We start from the raw sequence: 19,495 nt of genomic DNA on the forward strand, positions 1-19,495 counted from the left end.
CAACAGATATAGAAAAAGTGTAACAAAATCCAACATTCATTCATGATAAATACTACCAGCAATCTAGAAATAGAACTGTCTCAACCTGACAAATTACATCTTCCAGAACTACTCAGTTAACATCTTAATAGTGATATATTCAACTCAGTCCCCCTAAAACTGGCAACACTACAAGGATGTTTATTCTCACCGCTTCTTCACCATGGTACTGAAGGTCCTATCTATTTCAACAGATTGACAAAACAGAAGGAGAGGGAAAAAGAGAGGGAGAGAAGAAAACACTAAAGACTGAAGAGAGTATAAACCATGTCTGTTCACAGATGATGACTCTATGTTTTGCAAAGTCACAGAACTAAGACACACAAGTCTACTGCATTTCTACACACAGTCATTAAAAAACTTGGAAAATGAAATTTACAATTACCATTTACCAGATGAAAAACATGACTGAGGGATAAATTGAACAAAACATGCAAGATCTCTATACTGAAAAATATACAACAGTGCTGACAGAAACAAGATCTAAATAAACAGGAAGACACCCGATGTTTAGAGACTGGAAGATTCAGTATTGTTAACATGACCATTCTTCCCCCACCAAAAAATTTTAAGAGTGAAATCCCAAAGTCCCAGCGAGGTTTTCTGTGTTTAGAGAAATTGAACTGCCAATTCAAAAATTTTATATGGCAATACAAAGAACCTAGAAGAGTCAAAACAATTTTGAAAAAGAACAGAGTTTAAAGACTTAGAACTTATAAAGCTAAGCACTCAAAACAGGGTAGTCTTGGAATAACTGGTATCAGAATAAACTAATCAATGGAACAGGATACAATAAAGACAATACACAGAAAATTAGGTTTTCAATGACAGCACCAAAACTAATTCAATATGGATTAGATAGTTTGTTGACAAATGGTGCTAGACAAGTGGCTATCTATGGCGGGGTGGACGGGAGTGACAGTAGCAGGGAGAAACACAATCTCTGTCTCACATAATGTGAGCCTGTTCATAGTTAAAAATCTAAAACCCATACTCAACAATTATCTGTTGATGAACTGAAATACAAGGAATATAAAAATTTGATCTTAGTCACATAGGTAGGTTTCTACTGATTTTAGATTCTCAAAACTACCTATTAGAAATTTGATGTAGTGTGGGCTTTTATTTGAAAGTGTACAGACCTCTGTTTTCAATGCTCCAAACCATAAAGTGGTTGAAGAACTGTTCCCTTCTATTGCTCAGTTCATATAATACACTATAAATCAAAAATCAGAATTTATATCTCCATATTATAAAAGGCTGCCTGTGGTTGTCCTCTATTTCATAAATGAGTTGATATTCAGCGATTAATGGTTTGTGAACAGAAGAAACTCTGGCCTGTGAAATCTAGGAAACGTAGATCTGAGTGACAGTGGAAGCTGGCCAGCACCATCTGAGTTGCAGAACCTGTAAATTCTATAAAACAGGAGCTTTCAAGAACACTGGCAGGATTTGCAGGACGGGAAACAGTTCTGGGCTGCATGTGTATATGGCTAGGGCAGGGAGGATGCCAGAGGAGAAGGAAGAGGGGACTCCATCAGCTAGCTGGCGGTGCTAGTTCTACTCCGTGGAAATAGAGGACTGAGGCAATGGTTCTCTAACTTGCCACTAATAGCTTCAAATAGTACCCTCCTCCCATTATTACTATAATCCAATTAAGACTGAAACTAAAAACCTTGCGTTTTCTAAGTTTTAACTCTTTTTCTTTCCCTGAATGTTTCCGTATTATTTTTATCCTAGACTTCATAATCAGACACCGTTATACCTCTTTACAGGGCTTCCCTGGTACCTCAGCTGGTAAAGAATTCCTGGGTCGAGAAGATGCCCTAGAGAAGGGATAGGCTATACACTCCAGTATTCTTGGGCTTCCCTGGTGGGTCACTCGGTAAAGAATCTGCCTGCAATGCGGGAGACCTGGGTTGGATCCCTAGGTTGAGAAGATGCCCTGGTGGAGGGCATGGCAACCCACTCCAGTATTCTTGCCCAGAGAATTCCCACGGACAAGAAGAGCCTGGCTGTCTGCAGTCCATGGGGTCATAAAGAGTTGAACACAACTGAGTGACTAAGCACAGAACAGCACATTTCTTTACAAGTTGACAGTTAATTTCTATTTTTTAGAAAACTATACTTCTCTAGATTCTACCTGTTTAAATCTCTAAAAGGTACTGTTAAAGTCAATGTAAAGGCTACTCAGTAACATGAAATCTTTCCTATGGCATAAAGAACACATTTCACACACTTCCATGGAGTTGGAAGCACACACCTTATAAAATGAGAATAAAATATTATTCAGTATTAATGCAGAAAAATATATAATTCAGTTAAGAATCAAGATAAAACAAATTAAACTGTCAAACACTACCTCAAAATAGTTTATATTAATTACTACATGCTCAAGTTTAAAAGAGGGCTCTTGAAAAGGAAATTCTTAAACAGAGCAACCACAAATCAGCACTATTTTGAGTAAAATATTTTCTTGTTAATTCCCTTAATAGTCAACTTTCAATCCTCAGTGATTGGGCTAGAGGGCATCCCATGAAGATATTGCTATTCCCATTGCATCTCTACCTAACTCTTTGCACCCTGACCTTCTAGATAATTCCAACTCTCCTGATCTCCTCTTATGCAGCCCGTTCAAGGAAGAAGTCAAAATTAAGTCCTCAGTGATTGGGATAGAGGGCATTCAATGTAGGCACCCCTGGTCCCACAATACTGAAAGATAACTCCATCTATACATGAACCAAGTCTGAAAGTTTGTTCTAAACCATAACCCCCCCTCTATCTTTTTGCTCCCTGCAAAATTATATTGAACAAGGATTCCTTGTTCCAGAGAGATTCCCGGTCTGGCATTTGCTGCTGTCAGTTCCTCTTTTCCCTGCCTATTCTCTGCTTCCTGGAACTATAGGCACAAGGTGATTCACATTCAGTACTTCACAGGTGCTCTTATTAAGTAAAGCGTTTACAGAATTGGGATACTCCAATTTCTTTTTCTTCTTCACTTATCTTGTAGAATAATTACCTAAAGGATAAATCTCTTATTAATTTCTTTCTTATACTGAGTCGAGGTAAGGAAATTTTCATCCAGAAAACTTGATTCACACTAGATTCTTTACCAATTTTCAAAATAAGTTAGTTCTCTAGCATTCTACAAAGGTAAAAATGAGGTTTTATGCATCTGTGTAATGTCTGTGAAGCTAGGTATTTTATCTTATATTATGCTTTCATTTAAATCAGTTATAATTAGTAGTAGTACTCCTGTTCAAACTATCCGAAGTGTGAGCTTTTTCACGTTGGCTCCTCAGTCCTTTTAACATGAAACAATAGCCTTTGTTATCTTATTTACTTACTGATGAGAAAAGATGTCTAGACTTGTCTAGTACATTTCCTACCCGGATATGGAATCAATAATTTCTCCAAGGTCCCCCGGTTCCTTTGAATGAAAATACACAATGTGGCCACTAGGGGTGCTCACTGGTACTGGGCTGACCATCTGTGACAGGTGATTTTTGCGGAGAGAGCTAAGAAATACATTCTTTGGGATATGACTCATACTGGTGTTTTTAATTTAGAATCATGAATACAGAATAAAATGTAATCTCACCAGTTTTATACCTATATCTACTTTTTCCCATGTGGAAATACTGTTTTACTAAGAAACCAAAATAAATGCTGTTAGGGATCTCAAAGTCTATGAAGTATATATAAAGGAGACAGGAATTTACATTCATTGCAAGAATCTATAGGAACTTTCACTGTAGATAATGCAGCTCACTTATATTCTATAAAAGATCAGCTAGGTTTCTAACATCACTGACTGATCTAAATGAAAAATGAATGCCTTCTAGCAAAGCTTCAAAGTATTTGGTCATTTCTTTAAATTAATGGCTTCTCTTTTCCTATAGGTTTCATTATCTCAGCAAACATATTTACTTTGTCATTTAAGAATAAGTGGTAACATACGAATTTCAAATTATATAATTCCATATATTTATGTTTGTGTGTATATATATATATCTATATATATATATATTTTTTTTTCCCTATAGTTAGTTTACTCTGTAAATTGACTTAACATTTTGAGGGAACTCAGACAAAACTGCAACATGGTACTTTGTTGGGACACAGCTTCACGCATTCCACATTCTCATACTTTGTCCGTGTCCCAGGACAGAAGATTAGATACAAGTCTCTGAAGTATTTGTAAAAATATATGAAAACTACGGGCCTGGAGCGCTGCGATTCATGGGGTCGCAAAGAGTCAGACACGACTGAGCGACTGAACTGAACTGAACTGGTAGTAGTGCATGAAGTGGCTTTTCAGTCACAATGCAGGAAAATCTATACTTTCCAGAAGTTTGAACTCACAGAGAGAACAGCCTGGGGTTTGTGCTGACCGTGGGTCCATGCCCCACTCCCCTTGAGGCTCACAACCTAGATTTGAAGGGCTGAAGACAAGGAGAAAGTCGACGATGGTTTGCTGATCCTCTCAAATAACTAATACTGCACCAATTTCTCCTTCTACTTCCATTCCCTAATAGTAGCAGAATGAAATGAAGCATGGGGCACCTAGTACACAAGCAACCAAGAATCTCTCAGCATTGCCTGATTAACTCTTGGGCATACCCACATCTTAGACCCCAACTTCATGTACACAGAAAACAGCCAACACATAGTCGTAACTGTACTGATATGAGCTACCAGCCTCCCCTAGAGCCACAGTGGTCTGAATCCTGTGGTACATAAGATATATGAAGACGACTGGGGAAAAATGAGAAGCTGAATCTGGTTCTTTCTCCAAGTACTAATACAGATAAAGCAGAAATTGTATGTATTTAACGTTAAATACACATCTGCAAAATAGTTGAGGCAGATGGAACAGGCAGATGCCTTCCTCAGTTGATCTGCTATGATGAATTTATAGGAGCTGGTACACATCTTCTCTCCTTTCTCTCAGCATCTTCCCCTCCAGCTGAATGACGAGTTCTGCTTTGGAAAATGGATTTCTTTTTTTCTTGTTCTCAGGGGTCCCAAAGCCATTCTCCTGCTGTCTTGGGTATTCTTCCTGGGAAGAGTAAAACCTCACAAGGCAGATCTCGTGGGCTCCAATATAACAGGCCTCAGGGTACCCTCAGGAGAGAGCTGGAGTTGAGGGTATGGATTCAGAGCCCCAGGTTTAACTTACACAAGCTGTTAAGACCATGAGGAAAGAACTCTGTCTACATTTCCTTCAGTGGGGAGGAACGAGGTGACACCTGTATAATACTGACCAAATGCAGGCTGCAGAACACTAATCCAAGGGCGAAATCCTGGGAGGAGGTAACAAATGGTGCCTCAGTGGAGAAGAAACCCAGTTAGAAGCTCCATTCTTGCTACCAGACACCTGAACACCTGAACAATTTGAAGCATACATGTTTATGTACAGATCAATTTAAAATTTATATTCAGAATCTACTTCAGAAGTGCTCAACAGCAACTTTCCTGCCTATATAGAACCTAAAATGTTGTTTTTAAGGTAAAAAAATAGAAATATTTTAAAATCTGTTTATTTAGTGCCAGTAATCCAATGATGATGATGTGAAAAGACTGAATTTACCTCCTCGTACAAACCCATTAGTAGCTATTGCTGATGTAGACAATCCTGTGATAGTTGTCACAACAGTGGCCATTGCTATTACAATGACTGACAGACCTTTAGGGAAAAAGAAAAGAAAACCTGAGAATACTTTTAGTCTCATTTAAATCTGCCACATCTACAACTGATGAGTCTAAGTATACTGAATTAACATTAAAACTTACAAATTATCTTATTTTTAACCCATTTTAGATCAAATCTAGAATTAGAAAAAGGGACATGAAGACAACTGTCTGACACAAAGGAGAACGTAGCTTAGAATGATTCCAATGGATTGAATTTCATGAATTTTAGAGCCTACAGATGCACTCAGTTACTTTGCCTACTCATTCTCAAATGAATCAACAGTATGTAACTTGACTCACCTATTCCAGCTTGACCCACAATCCATGACAATCTAATAAAGAGCATCACTCCCCAAATGTTTAACATACAACGTACCTAGAAGAGGAAGAGCCAAGTCACAGATGAAAGTAATTAAATACAATACACAGTAAATGCTCAACTAGCCAATAGCTGGATAACATACTTTTAAAACTACAGAAAGTCATTTCAAATCTCTTATCCGAAGATTTTCTTTAACAGATTTTTTTAAAAAGAGCTTTAGTGAGAGCTTCAGTGTGAGCTAACTAAAGTATAAGTATGACGTAATATATGAGTGTGCATATATTTTACACACACACACACAAATTATCTGAAGCAGCAGAAGCAAATGAACAAGAAAGATACAAGGAATATTTTAAGACTTCAGCCCTAAAGAAGAGCAGTGTATGTTCCCCCCTTTTCAATCCAAGTAAGTTTAATTTTTAACTTACTCCTTAATAACATCCTCATTTCATAATTTCTAAGTAGCCTTAAATATTCTGTAATATTTGTCAACTCAAATGCTAACTATTCACACGTTTCAGAAACCAAAACTCTTCGTAAAGACAGTATCCCCAATTTATTTTTACTTTTATTTGTTATGTTCATACATAGTATATAGTCTTCTGAAATGCTAAAATCTAAGACTAGGTAAACAATACAACCCAGAGCATAAAATGCATTCTACCAATTAGGCAATAAAACTATGACTAGACCTGGAACTTTCCCTCTACTTCCCTAAATGTCACTACAACTCTAATTTAGCGCTTCCAAAGTCTCAATCAGCCTGTCTACCTACTCTAGTTAGATTCTTACAGCCTATTCAAACACAGGGAAAAAAAAAACAAAGTAAATCTGAACCCTAGTTACCTAAACCTGTCTACTGATGTGATCTCAACATAAATATTTCTCCTATATTCTGCTGCTTAACTTCTACACATTTCTCTTCAAAAGACAATCTGGTAGCAGGAAAGGAAGCAGGCACATTTCAGCTATGCTGCCTGCCCGGCTTCCTTGATCCTGCTGAATTTCTGAGAAGTGACAACATGTGAGATTCATAAGAGGTTATAAAATATAATTCAGAGGTAACCAAGTATAGTTCAATTAAATGAATAAGCATATTTCCTTTGCCCAATTTAATACCCAGAAGAAAAGGAGGTATAAGTTATTAATTTGGTTCTCCTTAAAAAACAGATAAAACAGTTTTAGGAAGAGAAAACATTATTTGAGAATTAATGATAATACTAGGAAGACTTTCTAATAAACAGAAATATGTGACTCTAAAATTAAGTCTACAGGTACATACTAGTACACCCTTAATCCAGCCAAACTTCACGACTCCTTTACTTTCCGCAGTGTATGTGACCACAGTCTCTCTGGTTGGCGTGCTTTCTTCTCCATTTGCAAAGCCATCCTCAAAAGGTTCCTGGTCATAAGAGGAAATGTGAATTATGCTTAAGAATTATTTAACATTTAAAACCACTTGATAAACATCACTAAATACACTTAACCATGTTTAAGGAGGGCACAGTACAGAATTCCAAGAATCAAGTTTCTAAATATTTTACCTGAAAGTCACTCAGTTGTGTCCGACTCTTTGTGACCCCATGGACTATACAGTCCATGAATTCTCCAGGTCAGAATACTGGAGTGGGTAGCCTTTCCCTTCTCCAGGGGAATCTTCCCAACCCAGGGATCAAAAATGTAAATCAATAAAGTGGAAGAAAACCTTAATCACTGCGTTTTAAATCTGTAAATCTTATTGTGACAGCAAATCCATTTTAATAATTTTAAATTTTAATTGCATTTTGGTATTATCCAGAGAACGCAAAGAATACTATTTGCTAAGTACAGGCTAGCCAGGTGATCAATTCAGACCTTGTCTCTCTAGCCACAACTTCACATTGCTGGATGCATCCAACCCATATCTGAAATGTCAGTGTTAACACTGTCAAACTCCTCTTTGGAACCAATGAACAGTTTTCTCTGTACAGCTGCTGATAGAACGACTCTGTTGACCCCAAGGTCCACTCCTAACTCCTGTCTTTACTCAGTACTTCATTCAGTGCTCTTCACTCTTTCCTAACTTTTCTCAGATTCAGACATGAACTGGTTGACAAGTGCATTTTCACAAGTGTTTCCCTCTAAGGCTTTCATGTATGCTTCATGTCTGATTCTATAATTCTGAGTTTCTGTTCTTTACATTCTCTTCTCCTGTCCATAGTTCCTTTTAAACATTTTCAGTGGTTACATCCTCTACTGAATTCTGAATATAATTTTTCTCACAAAAATGAGCTGAAGCAAGTTTTGTGTTACAACAGAGTGAAATGTATGTAATAAAACAAACTTCCTTTTTTTCTTTGACTTCTGTTAGCCAAGTAGGTTCAAATGCATTGTTGCTGATGGTTTTTCAAAGTGCTGTCAACAAAGACCTGCTGTTGTTTAGTCGCTAAGTTCTGTCCAACTCTTTTGCGACCCTGTGGACTATAGCCTGCCAGGCTTCTCTGTGCACGGGATTTCCCCGGCAGAGACACTGGAGTGGGTTGCCGTTTCCTTCTCCAGGGGATCTTCCCGACTCAGGGGTTGAACCTGCATCTCTTACGCTGGCAGGCAGATTCTTAACTACTGAGCTACATGTGTTTTTCATCTATCCTGGGTATACACACAGGAGAATTGCTGGGCCATGTAGTACCTGTTGCAGTGACTACATCTTTTCATCTTTCTCATCTCTTCTTCTCTATCAGACTGCAGACTGTCACTCCTCATTTCAGTGAATGTATCTACCTATTTTTAGTCCTCTTTCTCACATAGAATTTGACATAAACCAGTAAAAGATAAACATGTTAGAAACATGTACAAACAGGGAAAATATCATCAGGGACCTGGTAGCTCAGCACCCCGCTTTGGCTTTACCTCCACTGTCGTTTACGTCCTAGACAGTAGGACATCACTGGCGAGTTCCCCAAGCCTGTCCCCCAAAAGAGAACTGACGACTCAACTGTTCCATTACCCAAGTAAAGCTGCCTCTTAACTCAATTAACTTCAAAATAGTCAGAAGTTCCTTAGATTTCACTCTAGAATATTTAATGCTCTTCAGTTATAAAATAACACTTTAAATTATTATATAGCCTGCAAGTATTACAAAGAAAATTCAATATCTATAATAATAAAGAGAGACTTTCTATTCCCATTTCTATTAGAAGAAAACTAAAGATGTGTGTACCTAATAGGCTACTTTCTCCAAGGCTAAGTACTAATGTGGGTGTCTTTAATAATTCAGAAGCAAGATGGCATCTCAAAATTTTTGCTGTGGGTGTTTATTAGAATTCCACCTCAAAGTTGAAGATCTAGCAATAATTATACTACTTTCCACTATGAACTATATTTAAAACACACAATAAGGTTTTTCTGCATGAATAATGTATTTTAAAACAAAGATGAATCCAAATAAACTTTTAACTTCCTTATCATGTTACAACACTTTAAAAAGTGTTATTAATCTTTAAAATACAATTCAAAAATTAAAATCAATTATGTCATTTATATTTAAATCAATAAATTTAAGTTAATGAAATTGGGTTTATAATTATATTAATTTCCAAAATAATAAGAAACCAACGTACAATACATATTTTGTTTCTATAAATACATTAGTTTCAGAGAAATACAGGAACTGTTGAGTATGGCATTTTATCTACACACACACACAGACTATTATATACAAATCTTATTACCAGAAGAATTTCACATGTACGATTATGGACTATATATTATACTGACAGAAGGTACATAAATAAAATCTTTTATCTACCATTTTTAGACAAACGATTTTTTTGTTTTTTACTGTTTTTCATATAATACAATGTCAAAAATAAATGATTTTTTGGATAATACCATATTGAATGAGATGGACCAAATTAATTTAAATATATTTGGGGAAATAATCTTTCAAAATGTAGCACTGTGAACCTGAACCTACAAAGCAGGGATTGAGACTGGGAGCAAGAACGGGGTGGGGAAGAGAGGAAGAGGCAAGGGAAACAATGGAAGACCCTCTCTGGAAGGCCCTCGGTGACAGGAAGGATTTCTCAATGAATCACAAGAGAGATACTGATCAATTCCGTCAGTCTGAAAAGAAAATGATTAATTCAATTGGACATACTGAATTTGAGGAGCCACGAAACAAAGAGTTCTACCAGGCTATTAAAAAATTCATGACTGAAACTTAGGAGAGGGGCCAGGGATAAAGAGCTAGTGGGAGAAGCCATGGGGAAAAAATGCAAAGAGAAACTTTGGGAGAGAAGACCTGAGTAACTGACCATGTCTCTGGGACTACAAAAAACATAAGAATGAAAGGGAACTCTGATTTCCATGGTCATCATTTCTTTGCAGGGACTAGAGAAAAGTAGAATTTTTACACTATGGATACTCTCCCTTGTATATTCAAATTTCTACCTCAACTTGATCATTCTTTTCTCCTCTAATCATGGTTATCTTTTTGCTATACACTGCACATCCCACCTCCACATGCCCAGCCAAACTTGCTGAAATACTATACAGTATATTCATCAGTGCTCACCGATCTGGCTTCACCATGCTACAACACTGAAATGTTTCAAGACATTCAAAGACTTCTCTGCTGCCAAATATAATAAGTCTAATGTACATTTTTTAGTCTCTGTCTCAAAGGTCTTTTGAAGTAGCTCATGATACTGTTGACAAACCCCTCTTTCTTCAAACATTTTTTGAAATACCATACTCTCTCAGCCTCTTTCCCCCAGCATTTAAATGGTAGAAGTCAATTCAACACTTGGTCTTAGCCCCATCTCTTTTTTTCACCCTATTTCTTCCCTGTGGTCATCTCACCAGACCTGTAGCTTTAACCACCATCTATATGTGACGAGTAATAAGTGATGGCTCCCATACATTTCCAGATCAGGTCTCCCCTCTGAATTTCAGCCCGCTATGTGAATACTGATGTTGTCACTTGAACAGTTCATTACGTTTACTACTCCAGCTCTTACCACATAAGAAAAAAAGAAACTGTCAATGTATCACAAACAACAGCTTTTTTCCAAATGAAAAGGAGAGGAAAGTAGTTTCTCTGTTTTGGATTAGTTTTTAATTGTTAAAGGTTTCAGTGAACACTTAAATATCAAAAAAGGTATTTGATCAGAAAGACAGTAAGTTCTTAATAATTAACATTGTTTATAATATAAATTAATTTATTTTTTTTTGTTTGTTTTTTTTTATTTTTTTTATTTTTTAATTTTAAAATCTTTAATTCTTACATGCGTTCCCAAACATGACCCCCCCTCCCACCTCCCTCCCCACAACATCTCTCTGGGTCATCCCCATGTACCAGCCCCAAGCATGCTGCACCCTACGTCAGACATGGACTGGCGATTCACTTCTTACATGATAGTATACATGTTAGAATTCCCATTCTCCCAAATCATCCCACCCTCTCCCTCTCCCTCTGAGACCAAAAGTCCGTTATACCCATCTGTGTCTTTTTTCCTGACTTGCATACAGGGTCGTCATTGCCATCTTCCTAAATTCCATATATATGTGTTAGTATACTGTATTGGTGTTTTTCTTTCTGGCTTACTTCACTCTGTATAATTGGCTCCAGTTTCATCCATCTCATCAGAACTGATTCAAATGAATTCTTTTTAACGGCTGAGTAATACTCCATTGTGTATATGTACCACAGCTTTCTTATCCATTCATCTGTTTATAATATAAATTAATTTAGATTTATTCTGCAATGCATGTCTTTAAGAATTTACAGTTCTTCAGTTTCTAATATCCAAAAGTTAACTTGTCTTTTAATTCACTGGTTTAAAGTATCTTTTACATACCAGAATTCATAGTTCATATTCTGCATGACCTAAGAGAAAATACTACTTCAATACAAGGGGTTGGTTTAATGATTCCTCAGTAAACAAAACAACAAAAAAAAATTCTTGCCAAATTTACCTGTTGTTTCTTCCCTAACGTTTAAGAATTTTCCTGAGTATTTTAGAGACAACCTAGGATGAAGCCAGGTTTCTTTTTACAATAATGGACAAAAACAAAGCTTTAGGAAAAAATACTTATCCAAGGATTTTTTAATTACAGTTAAAAACGTCTCACTGGCTCTGTAACCTAGAGTGGAGTAATATCTTCTGTGTATATCCTCACCATGGGCACGCCAATGAACTTTTCATTGACAAATGCTTTAAGTACATATTACATTAAAAATGTCACAGTTGTTCTCTTTCTTTGGACATCCCAGTTATTTAAGTCCACAAAATTTTAATCTCAAGTGTACAAAGTAGTATAGATGGTGTTTGTGACATCACTAGACAAGGATGTGAATACCCACGAAAGATGATTGTGCAGGGATCAGAATGATTTATGACCACATGCTTTCTCCAAAGTTGAATAAAGGGGCTTATTATTGTGCAAAGGAAAATCAAGACTGTCTAGACAGTGCAACTTCTGAATACAGTTAAAAAATACTAATAACACATTTGGGCAAAGCCTATTCGCTATCTATTCATTTTTATACAAATTCATTCTGTTTTTACCATTAAACTGGTAAAAGCTTGGTAAAAAGTATCTCAGCTCAGCTATTTTAGATCATAGCAGGCAAAAGACAGTAAGCTATACACTTTTTTTAAAATTTGGGAGGAGGGGAAAATGTTCGGGTTTTTATTGTTTTACTGATATTTTAAAGAACTGAGCAAAACTGTATCAAACTATCTCTTAAGGTCTATGGCTACTAAAATATTGTTTCCAGACAGACTTAAGGCTGCTGAAATATGGACACCCTTTGAAGAGGGAAATGTTCCAATCCCTTAAAATAGCTCCTGATATTCTTTTATTTGAAGATTCTACAGTTGCAAAAAGCAGTTTCTGGGCATAAACTACAACCACATCTTTCTATTCATTCATTAAACAAATATTTGCTAATTGATTTTATTAAGAACCATGCTAGGGACTTTCCAGCCCTCCCGGAATTCATATTTTTGTAGTAGAGACTAAAAATGAAAGGTAGGTTTTCTATCTTTTATCCAGGGCATTTTCTATTATACCAATAAGTCTCAACCAATCAAAGAAACGGTTGGGTGCTTCTTTTCAAGTCACAGCCTCTTTCTGATAAAGTTTGTTTCCTATGTAAAATGGGATAATAATCCCTGCCTATGTGTACCATCTCCTTGGAGTCTCAAAACTATAAATAAAGATCAATGTGTTAAAGCCACATATAGCACTAGGGCCTTCTTAGAGCTTGACTATCAAGTCAGCTGATATGACTTGATTGTAGTACAGCAATTTAACTTTGAGTGCCATGTGAGAAATGTGAGCGTGTGACTCACAGTTAATACATTTCAAAAGGATTAGCAGAAAACTTATTCCTAGGTGGCCTGGCTTTTCAATGCCTGGCCATTTCTCAACAAGGACAAGATTACACACTCAGCTGACCCCACCAGAGTAAAGGCAGCAGTTTCCCTGGGGCTGCACATGTCTCAGCGCCCACACAATGCTGCTCTCACGGCACCTGCCGGGAAGCTCAAACCCACCATGTTACGTGGAGGACCCAAGTGCATGCCAGTGAGCATTCCTTAACTCTCTTACAACTAGGGACCCTTCTCCTTCTGTCCCCACACTGTATCTCTCATATATATGTTGCATTAAACCTCAATCATGCGTTATAGTCTCATGAAGGCAAGAGGACAACAGAAGACGAGATGGTTGGATGGCATCACCGACTCAATGGACATGGGTTTGGGTGGACTCCAGGAGTTGGTGATGGACAGGGAGGCCTGGCGTGCTGCGGTTCATGGGTTCACAAAGAGTCAGACACGACTGAGCGACTGAACTGAATGCATGCTTCTGTGTAAACGTCCACTTATTCAGAGGAAAAAAATTTTCTATTAGTGTTACCTCGGCAACTAGAAAGTAGTTATTAAACTAATACACCAACTTACAGAGTTAATGTGAGGGTTGTATAAGATAGGGTATTCATTTACATAGAAACACAAAGTTAAAATTATTGAAGATGAAAATTACAAAAAAAAAATAACAACAGGAAACAATATTAGATAGCTTTAGTTTTTCAACATGACAAAATTATATGTACTGGCTAATCACTTTCTGGCTGCCACAAAATATGGGTTAATGAATCATTTACCCTGCCAAATGAAGACTAGGGAACTACACTGCATTACAGCATTTTGCACTATGAAGTAACATTTGGATTCTAAACACAACTGATGTGACTTTTTAGACAGTAAATCAACCTTACCAAATCATCTTAAGCCACAGGGGAAAAAAAAACATGAACAGGAATACAATGTTGGGGGCAGATATAAAGCTATAAAAGTTCAAATGCATTTAACAACTACTTATTTAGAAGATTGAAGAAGGAAATGGTAACCCACTCCAGTATTCTTATCTGGAAAATTCCATGGACAGAGAAGCCTGGCAGGCTACAGTCCATGGCTGGTCACAAAGAGTCAGACACGACTGAGCATGACCAACCTAGATAGCATATTCAAAAGCAGACACATTACTTTGCCGACTAAGGTCCGTCTAGTCAAGGCTATGGTTTTTCCTGTGGTCATGTATGGATGTGAGAGTTGGACTGTGAAGAAGGCTGAGTGCCAAAGAATTGATGCTTTTGAACTGTGGTGTTGGAGAAGACTCTTGAGAGTCCCTTGGACTGCAAGGAGATCAAACTAGTCCATTCTGAAGGAGATGAGCCCTGGGATTTCTTTGGAAGAAATTATGCTAAAGCTGAAACTCCAGTACTTTGGCCACCTCATGCGAAGAGTTGACTCATTGGAAAAGACTCTGATGCTGGGAGGGATCGGGGGCAGGAGGAGAAGGGGACGACAGAGGATGAGATGGCTGGATGGCATCACTGACTCGATGGACGTGAGTCTGAGTGAACTCCGGGAATTGGTGATGGACAAGGAGGCCTGGCATGCTGCGATTCATGGGGTCGCAAAGAGTCGGACACAACTGAGCGACTGAACTGAACTGATGCATAGGGTGGTAGCTACTCTCTACCAGAGAACAGAGAAATTTTTAAATATACAAAAATGCTTATCCTTATTCAGGTTATCAAGTTATCTATTCATTGATGTGTCTGTGGCTGCTGCTGCTGCTGCTAAGTCGCTTCAGTCGTGTCCGACTCTGTGCAACTCCATAGACGGCAGCCCACCAGGCTCCCCCATTCCTGGGATTCTCCAGGCAAGATACTAGAGTGGGTTGCCATTTCCTTCTCCAATGCATGAAAGTGAAAAGTGAAAGTGAAGTTGCTCAGTCTTGTCCAACTCTTAGCGACCCCAGGGAATGCAGCCCACCAGGCTCCTCCGTCCACAGGATTTTCCAGGTAAGAGTACTGGGGTGGGGTGCCATTACCTTCTCCAGTGGTTGTAGCAGACAATGCTAAAAGTTTCTGTTAACTACAACCACCAAAAAGGTCAAATGTCCAGCATAAGGGTGATCACATATAAGTAGAACTGAAACATTAATCCATTCCAGAAGTTTCAAATTATTCCAAATTAATATTTGTAGTAAATGAAAAACAAGTAGGAAAAGCCTATTTAACAGTGCAACAATCTGCCTGAGTTGTTAAATACACAGTATTTTCATCTGTTTCTGAGCAATTATCTTATTATTTCCTATAACTACATACACACATGGAAAATATCACAGAGAAAAGGATGATTTTTTTTCCCCCATGACTCTCAAAGAGTTTGACCCTGGATATGAATTGTTTTGTAGGTTAGGCAATAATTTGGTTTTATATATTTGGACTCCTATTATCTGTCTGGCTTCCTTTCATAATAGCCAGCATTTACTGAAAGCCTACTGTGTGCCAGACACTTCCCTAAATGTTTACACATACTCCTTCCCTGAACTGCAACATCTTTGAGAGATAGATATAATCTCCACCTAACAGAGGTGGTAACAGTCTTTTGATAGGCTAACTTACCCAAGCCATGCAGCTGTTAACGTGGCAATGCAGAGAATCTTCTAAACGGGAGAATTCCACACATTACAGTGAGTGAGCCAAAGTGAATTATTTTAAGCTGTCTATTTTGAGTAAGAGGACTATAGACAAATTGCCCAACTTAAGAAACTGTCCTGCTTACACTTCCCAATTCCTCAGCTATTTTCACTCTTACCTTGCTTCATCCTTCCTTCCTCTGCTTTCCAATCTAGAGAAGCTAAGGGTCTCTGACATAATCCTCGTAAAAAATGACAGAAGTAGTTCTGCACTGCATGACAGCAGAGGGGATATTTTAAAAATCTCTTTGCGCTTTGCAGAAATTCCCCCAGGGTCTACAGTGTATATGAGACTGCCGCAGACAGCTGCATGAGACCACCTATGAGAAAGAAGTGCTAGTGTACAGACAGAACCCACCTGGAAGGCATGTAAAATGGTTAAACATGAAATTGTCCAAGATAGTTACATTAGTTATTTAACTTTGGAAGCTTTTTTGGATGCTGTGGTGGTAGACAGGGTAGTTAAGGCAGACCAATCAATCATTTGGTTTCTATGTTACCTAGGATATTCTTTTTCCAATTACAAACCATGTTAGCTGCTCAAGTTAGCAACCTCTTTTGATCAAATGCTCTAGGTCAGGGCTTCCCTGGAGGCCCTGTGGTAAAGAATCCACCCATCAATGCAGAAGACATGGGTTCAATCCCTGATCCAGGAAGATCCTACTTGCCTCGGAACAGCTAAGCCTGTGCACCACAACTGTTAAGCCTGTGCTCTAGAGCTTGGGAGCCGCAAACACTGAAGCCCACTCACCCTGGAGCCCGTTCTCCACAACTACAGAAGCCACTGCAATGAGCAGCTCCGAGCACTGCTAGCAGACAGAGCAGCCCCCACTCACCACAACTAAAGAAAACCCTGCACACAGCAATAAAGACCCAAAGCAGCCAAAAATAAGCAAAACAATTACAAAGTATTTTTTTAAATGCTATTTAGAAAAGGCAGAGGAACCAGAGATCAAACTGCCAACATCCACTGGATCGCTGAAAAAGCAAGAGAGCTCCAGAAAAACATCTACTTTTGCTTTATTGACTATGCCAAAACCTTTGACTGTGTGTAGATCACAACAAACTGTGGAAAATTCTTCAAGAAATGGGACTACCAGATCACCTGACATGCCTCCTGAGAAATCTGCATAGAGGTCAGGAAGCAACAGTTAGAACTGGACATGAACAACACACTGGTTCCAAATCGGGAAAGGAGTATGTCAAGACTGTATATTGTCACCCTGCTATTTAACTTCTATGCAGAGTACATCATGCAAAATGCCAGGCTGGATGAAGCACAAACTGGAATCAAGATTGCCGGGAGAAATATCAATAACCTCAGATATGCAGATGACACCACCCTTATGGCAGAAAGCGAAGAAGAATTAAAGAGCCTCTTGATGAAAGTGAAAGAGAAGAGTGAAAGAGTTGGCTTAAAACTCAACATTCAGAAAACTAAGATCATGGGATCTGGTCCCATCACTTCATGGCAAATAGATGGGGAAGCAATGGAAACAGTGACAGACTTCATTTTTTGAGGCTACAAAATCACTGCAGATGGTGACTGCAGCCATGAAATTAAACGATGCTTATTCCTTGGAAGAAAAGTTATGACCAACATAGACAGCATATTAAAAAGCAGAGACATTACTTTATCAACAAAGGTCCCTCTAGTTAAAGCTATGGTTTTTCCAGTGGTCATGTATGGATGTGAGAGTTGGACTATAAAGAAAGCTGAGCACTGAAGAATTGATGCTTTTGAAATGTGGTGTTGAAGAAGACTCTTTTAGAGTCCTTTGGACTGCAAGGAGATCCAACCTGTCAGTCCTACAGGAAATCAGTCCTGAATATTCATTGGAAGGACCGATGCTAAAGCTGAAACTTCAATACTTTGGCCACAAGATGCAACAAACCGACTCACTGGAAAAAACCCTGATGCTGGAAAAGACTGAAGCCAGGAGGAGAAAGGGACGACAGAGGATGAGATGGTTGGATGGCATCACAGACATGATGGACATGAGTTTGAGTAGGCCCCAGGAGTTGGTGATGGACAGGGAAGCCTGGCGTGCTGAAGTCCATGGGGTGGCAAAGAGTCGGACACGACTGAGTGACTGAACTGAACTGAACTAAGGTGATTCTAGGTTCTCTCCTCCCATATATAATTTATCATTGCAACCTCTTGACCCCTGGGAATCCACCTATACATCCATGCCCTTTCTGGAAGGCTTGAAAAATAAAATTACCCACACAGAATTCTTGAAGTTTATCATTAGTGGTTTGTGTCCACGCATAGCAAGATTTGACATAATTGAAGAAAAAGTAATTATTAGTCTGTTTTAGAAGTAAAGTTTCTGGGGAGGAAGGTGGGAAGGGGGTTCAGGATGGGGAACACGTGTACACCCATGGCAGATTCATGTTCACGTATGGCAAAACCAATACAATACTGTAAAGTAATTAGCCTCCAATTTAAATAAATTTATTTTTAAAAATAGAAGTAAAGTTTCTGTATTTTTACAATTATAGACTTTACTATTCCTAATAATTTTTCTTTAACTTTTTTGTACATCCTCAAAATCCTATCCTTTAAAGTTAGGAAATTACTGAAAGACTTCTAACTAAAATATTTAATTTGATATAACACTGCTTTATTGCTGAAATGTTGGTTTTAAAGTATTTCCTCCTGGGGAACTTTTTGCTTGCTATTCCCTCTGTTTTTAACACACTTTGAAAATGGCTGGCTCCTTCTCAACCTTTAGGTCCTCGCTCAAATGCAGCCTCCTTCCCAGATCACCCAACATATAGTTTCTTCTCAACGGTGCCCCTTTTATTTCCTTCATAGCATATATCACACTTGGTGATTTATTTATTCAGCTCTTGTTATCTAAGCATCTACCTCTACTCCTTCAAAACAAATTAAAATGGCTTTCCCTGACATTTTTAATCAAAGACACAGAGAATAAATATTGAGCCTCTATGGGCCTTTATGAGCAATCCCTGTTTTCCAAATAATGTCCTGAAATAGTAACAAGTAAAATTGTATGTCCTGAGTCAGACCCAGGTTCAAAACCCAGCTCTGCTACTCACTAGCTATGTGAAACTCTGGCAAGTTAACACCTCTGGCTCTCAGTTTCCCCATCTGTAAAATGGAGACTGTATTACCAATCCCACAATGTTTGAGAAGATAAAGTGAGAAAACGTGACTGTACAGAACACAAAAAACTCTCACATGCTGCTAGTGGGAATATAAAGTGGTACACAACTTTGGAAACAGTTCGGGCATTACCTTTGTAAGCTGAAAAAAATGCACACCTTTTTATCCAGCAAATCTACTCCTAGAAACATCCGTATAGATAAACAACACTTAAATGAAGCAGGACACATATTAAAATGTTCATGTCAGCATTGTTAACAAGT

The 19,495-nt window shown here is 38.1% G+C and overlaps 1 protein-coding gene across 2 annotated transcripts in view; it reads right to left on the bottom strand.

Moving 5' to 3' along the window:
• SLC12A2 (solute carrier family 12 member 2) overlaps positions 1 to 19,495 on the bottom strand; it is a 98,289-nt gene that overhangs the window by 62,861 nt on the left and 15,933 nt on the right. For both annotated transcript variants that reach the window (XM_069589505.1, XM_069589506.1), the window contains 3 exons: positions 7,341 to 7,460; positions 6,037 to 6,112; positions 5,633 to 5,728 (listed from right to left, as the gene is read on the bottom strand). In XM_069589505.1, the coding sequence (XP_069445606.1) occupies positions 5,633 to 5,728; positions 6,037 to 6,112; positions 7,341 to 7,460 (292 nt within the window). The remainder of the gene's footprint in view (positions 1 to 5,632; positions 5,729 to 6,036; positions 6,113 to 7,340; positions 7,461 to 19,495) is intronic.

This window comes from Ovis canadensis, chromosome 5, assembly GCF_042477335.2.
Source record: "Ovis canadensis isolate MfBH-ARS-UI-01 breed Bighorn chromosome 5, ARS-UI_OviCan_v2, whole genome shotgun sequence".
NCBI classification, from domain to species: Eukaryota; Metazoa; Chordata; class Mammalia; order Artiodactyla; family Bovidae; genus Ovis; species Ovis canadensis.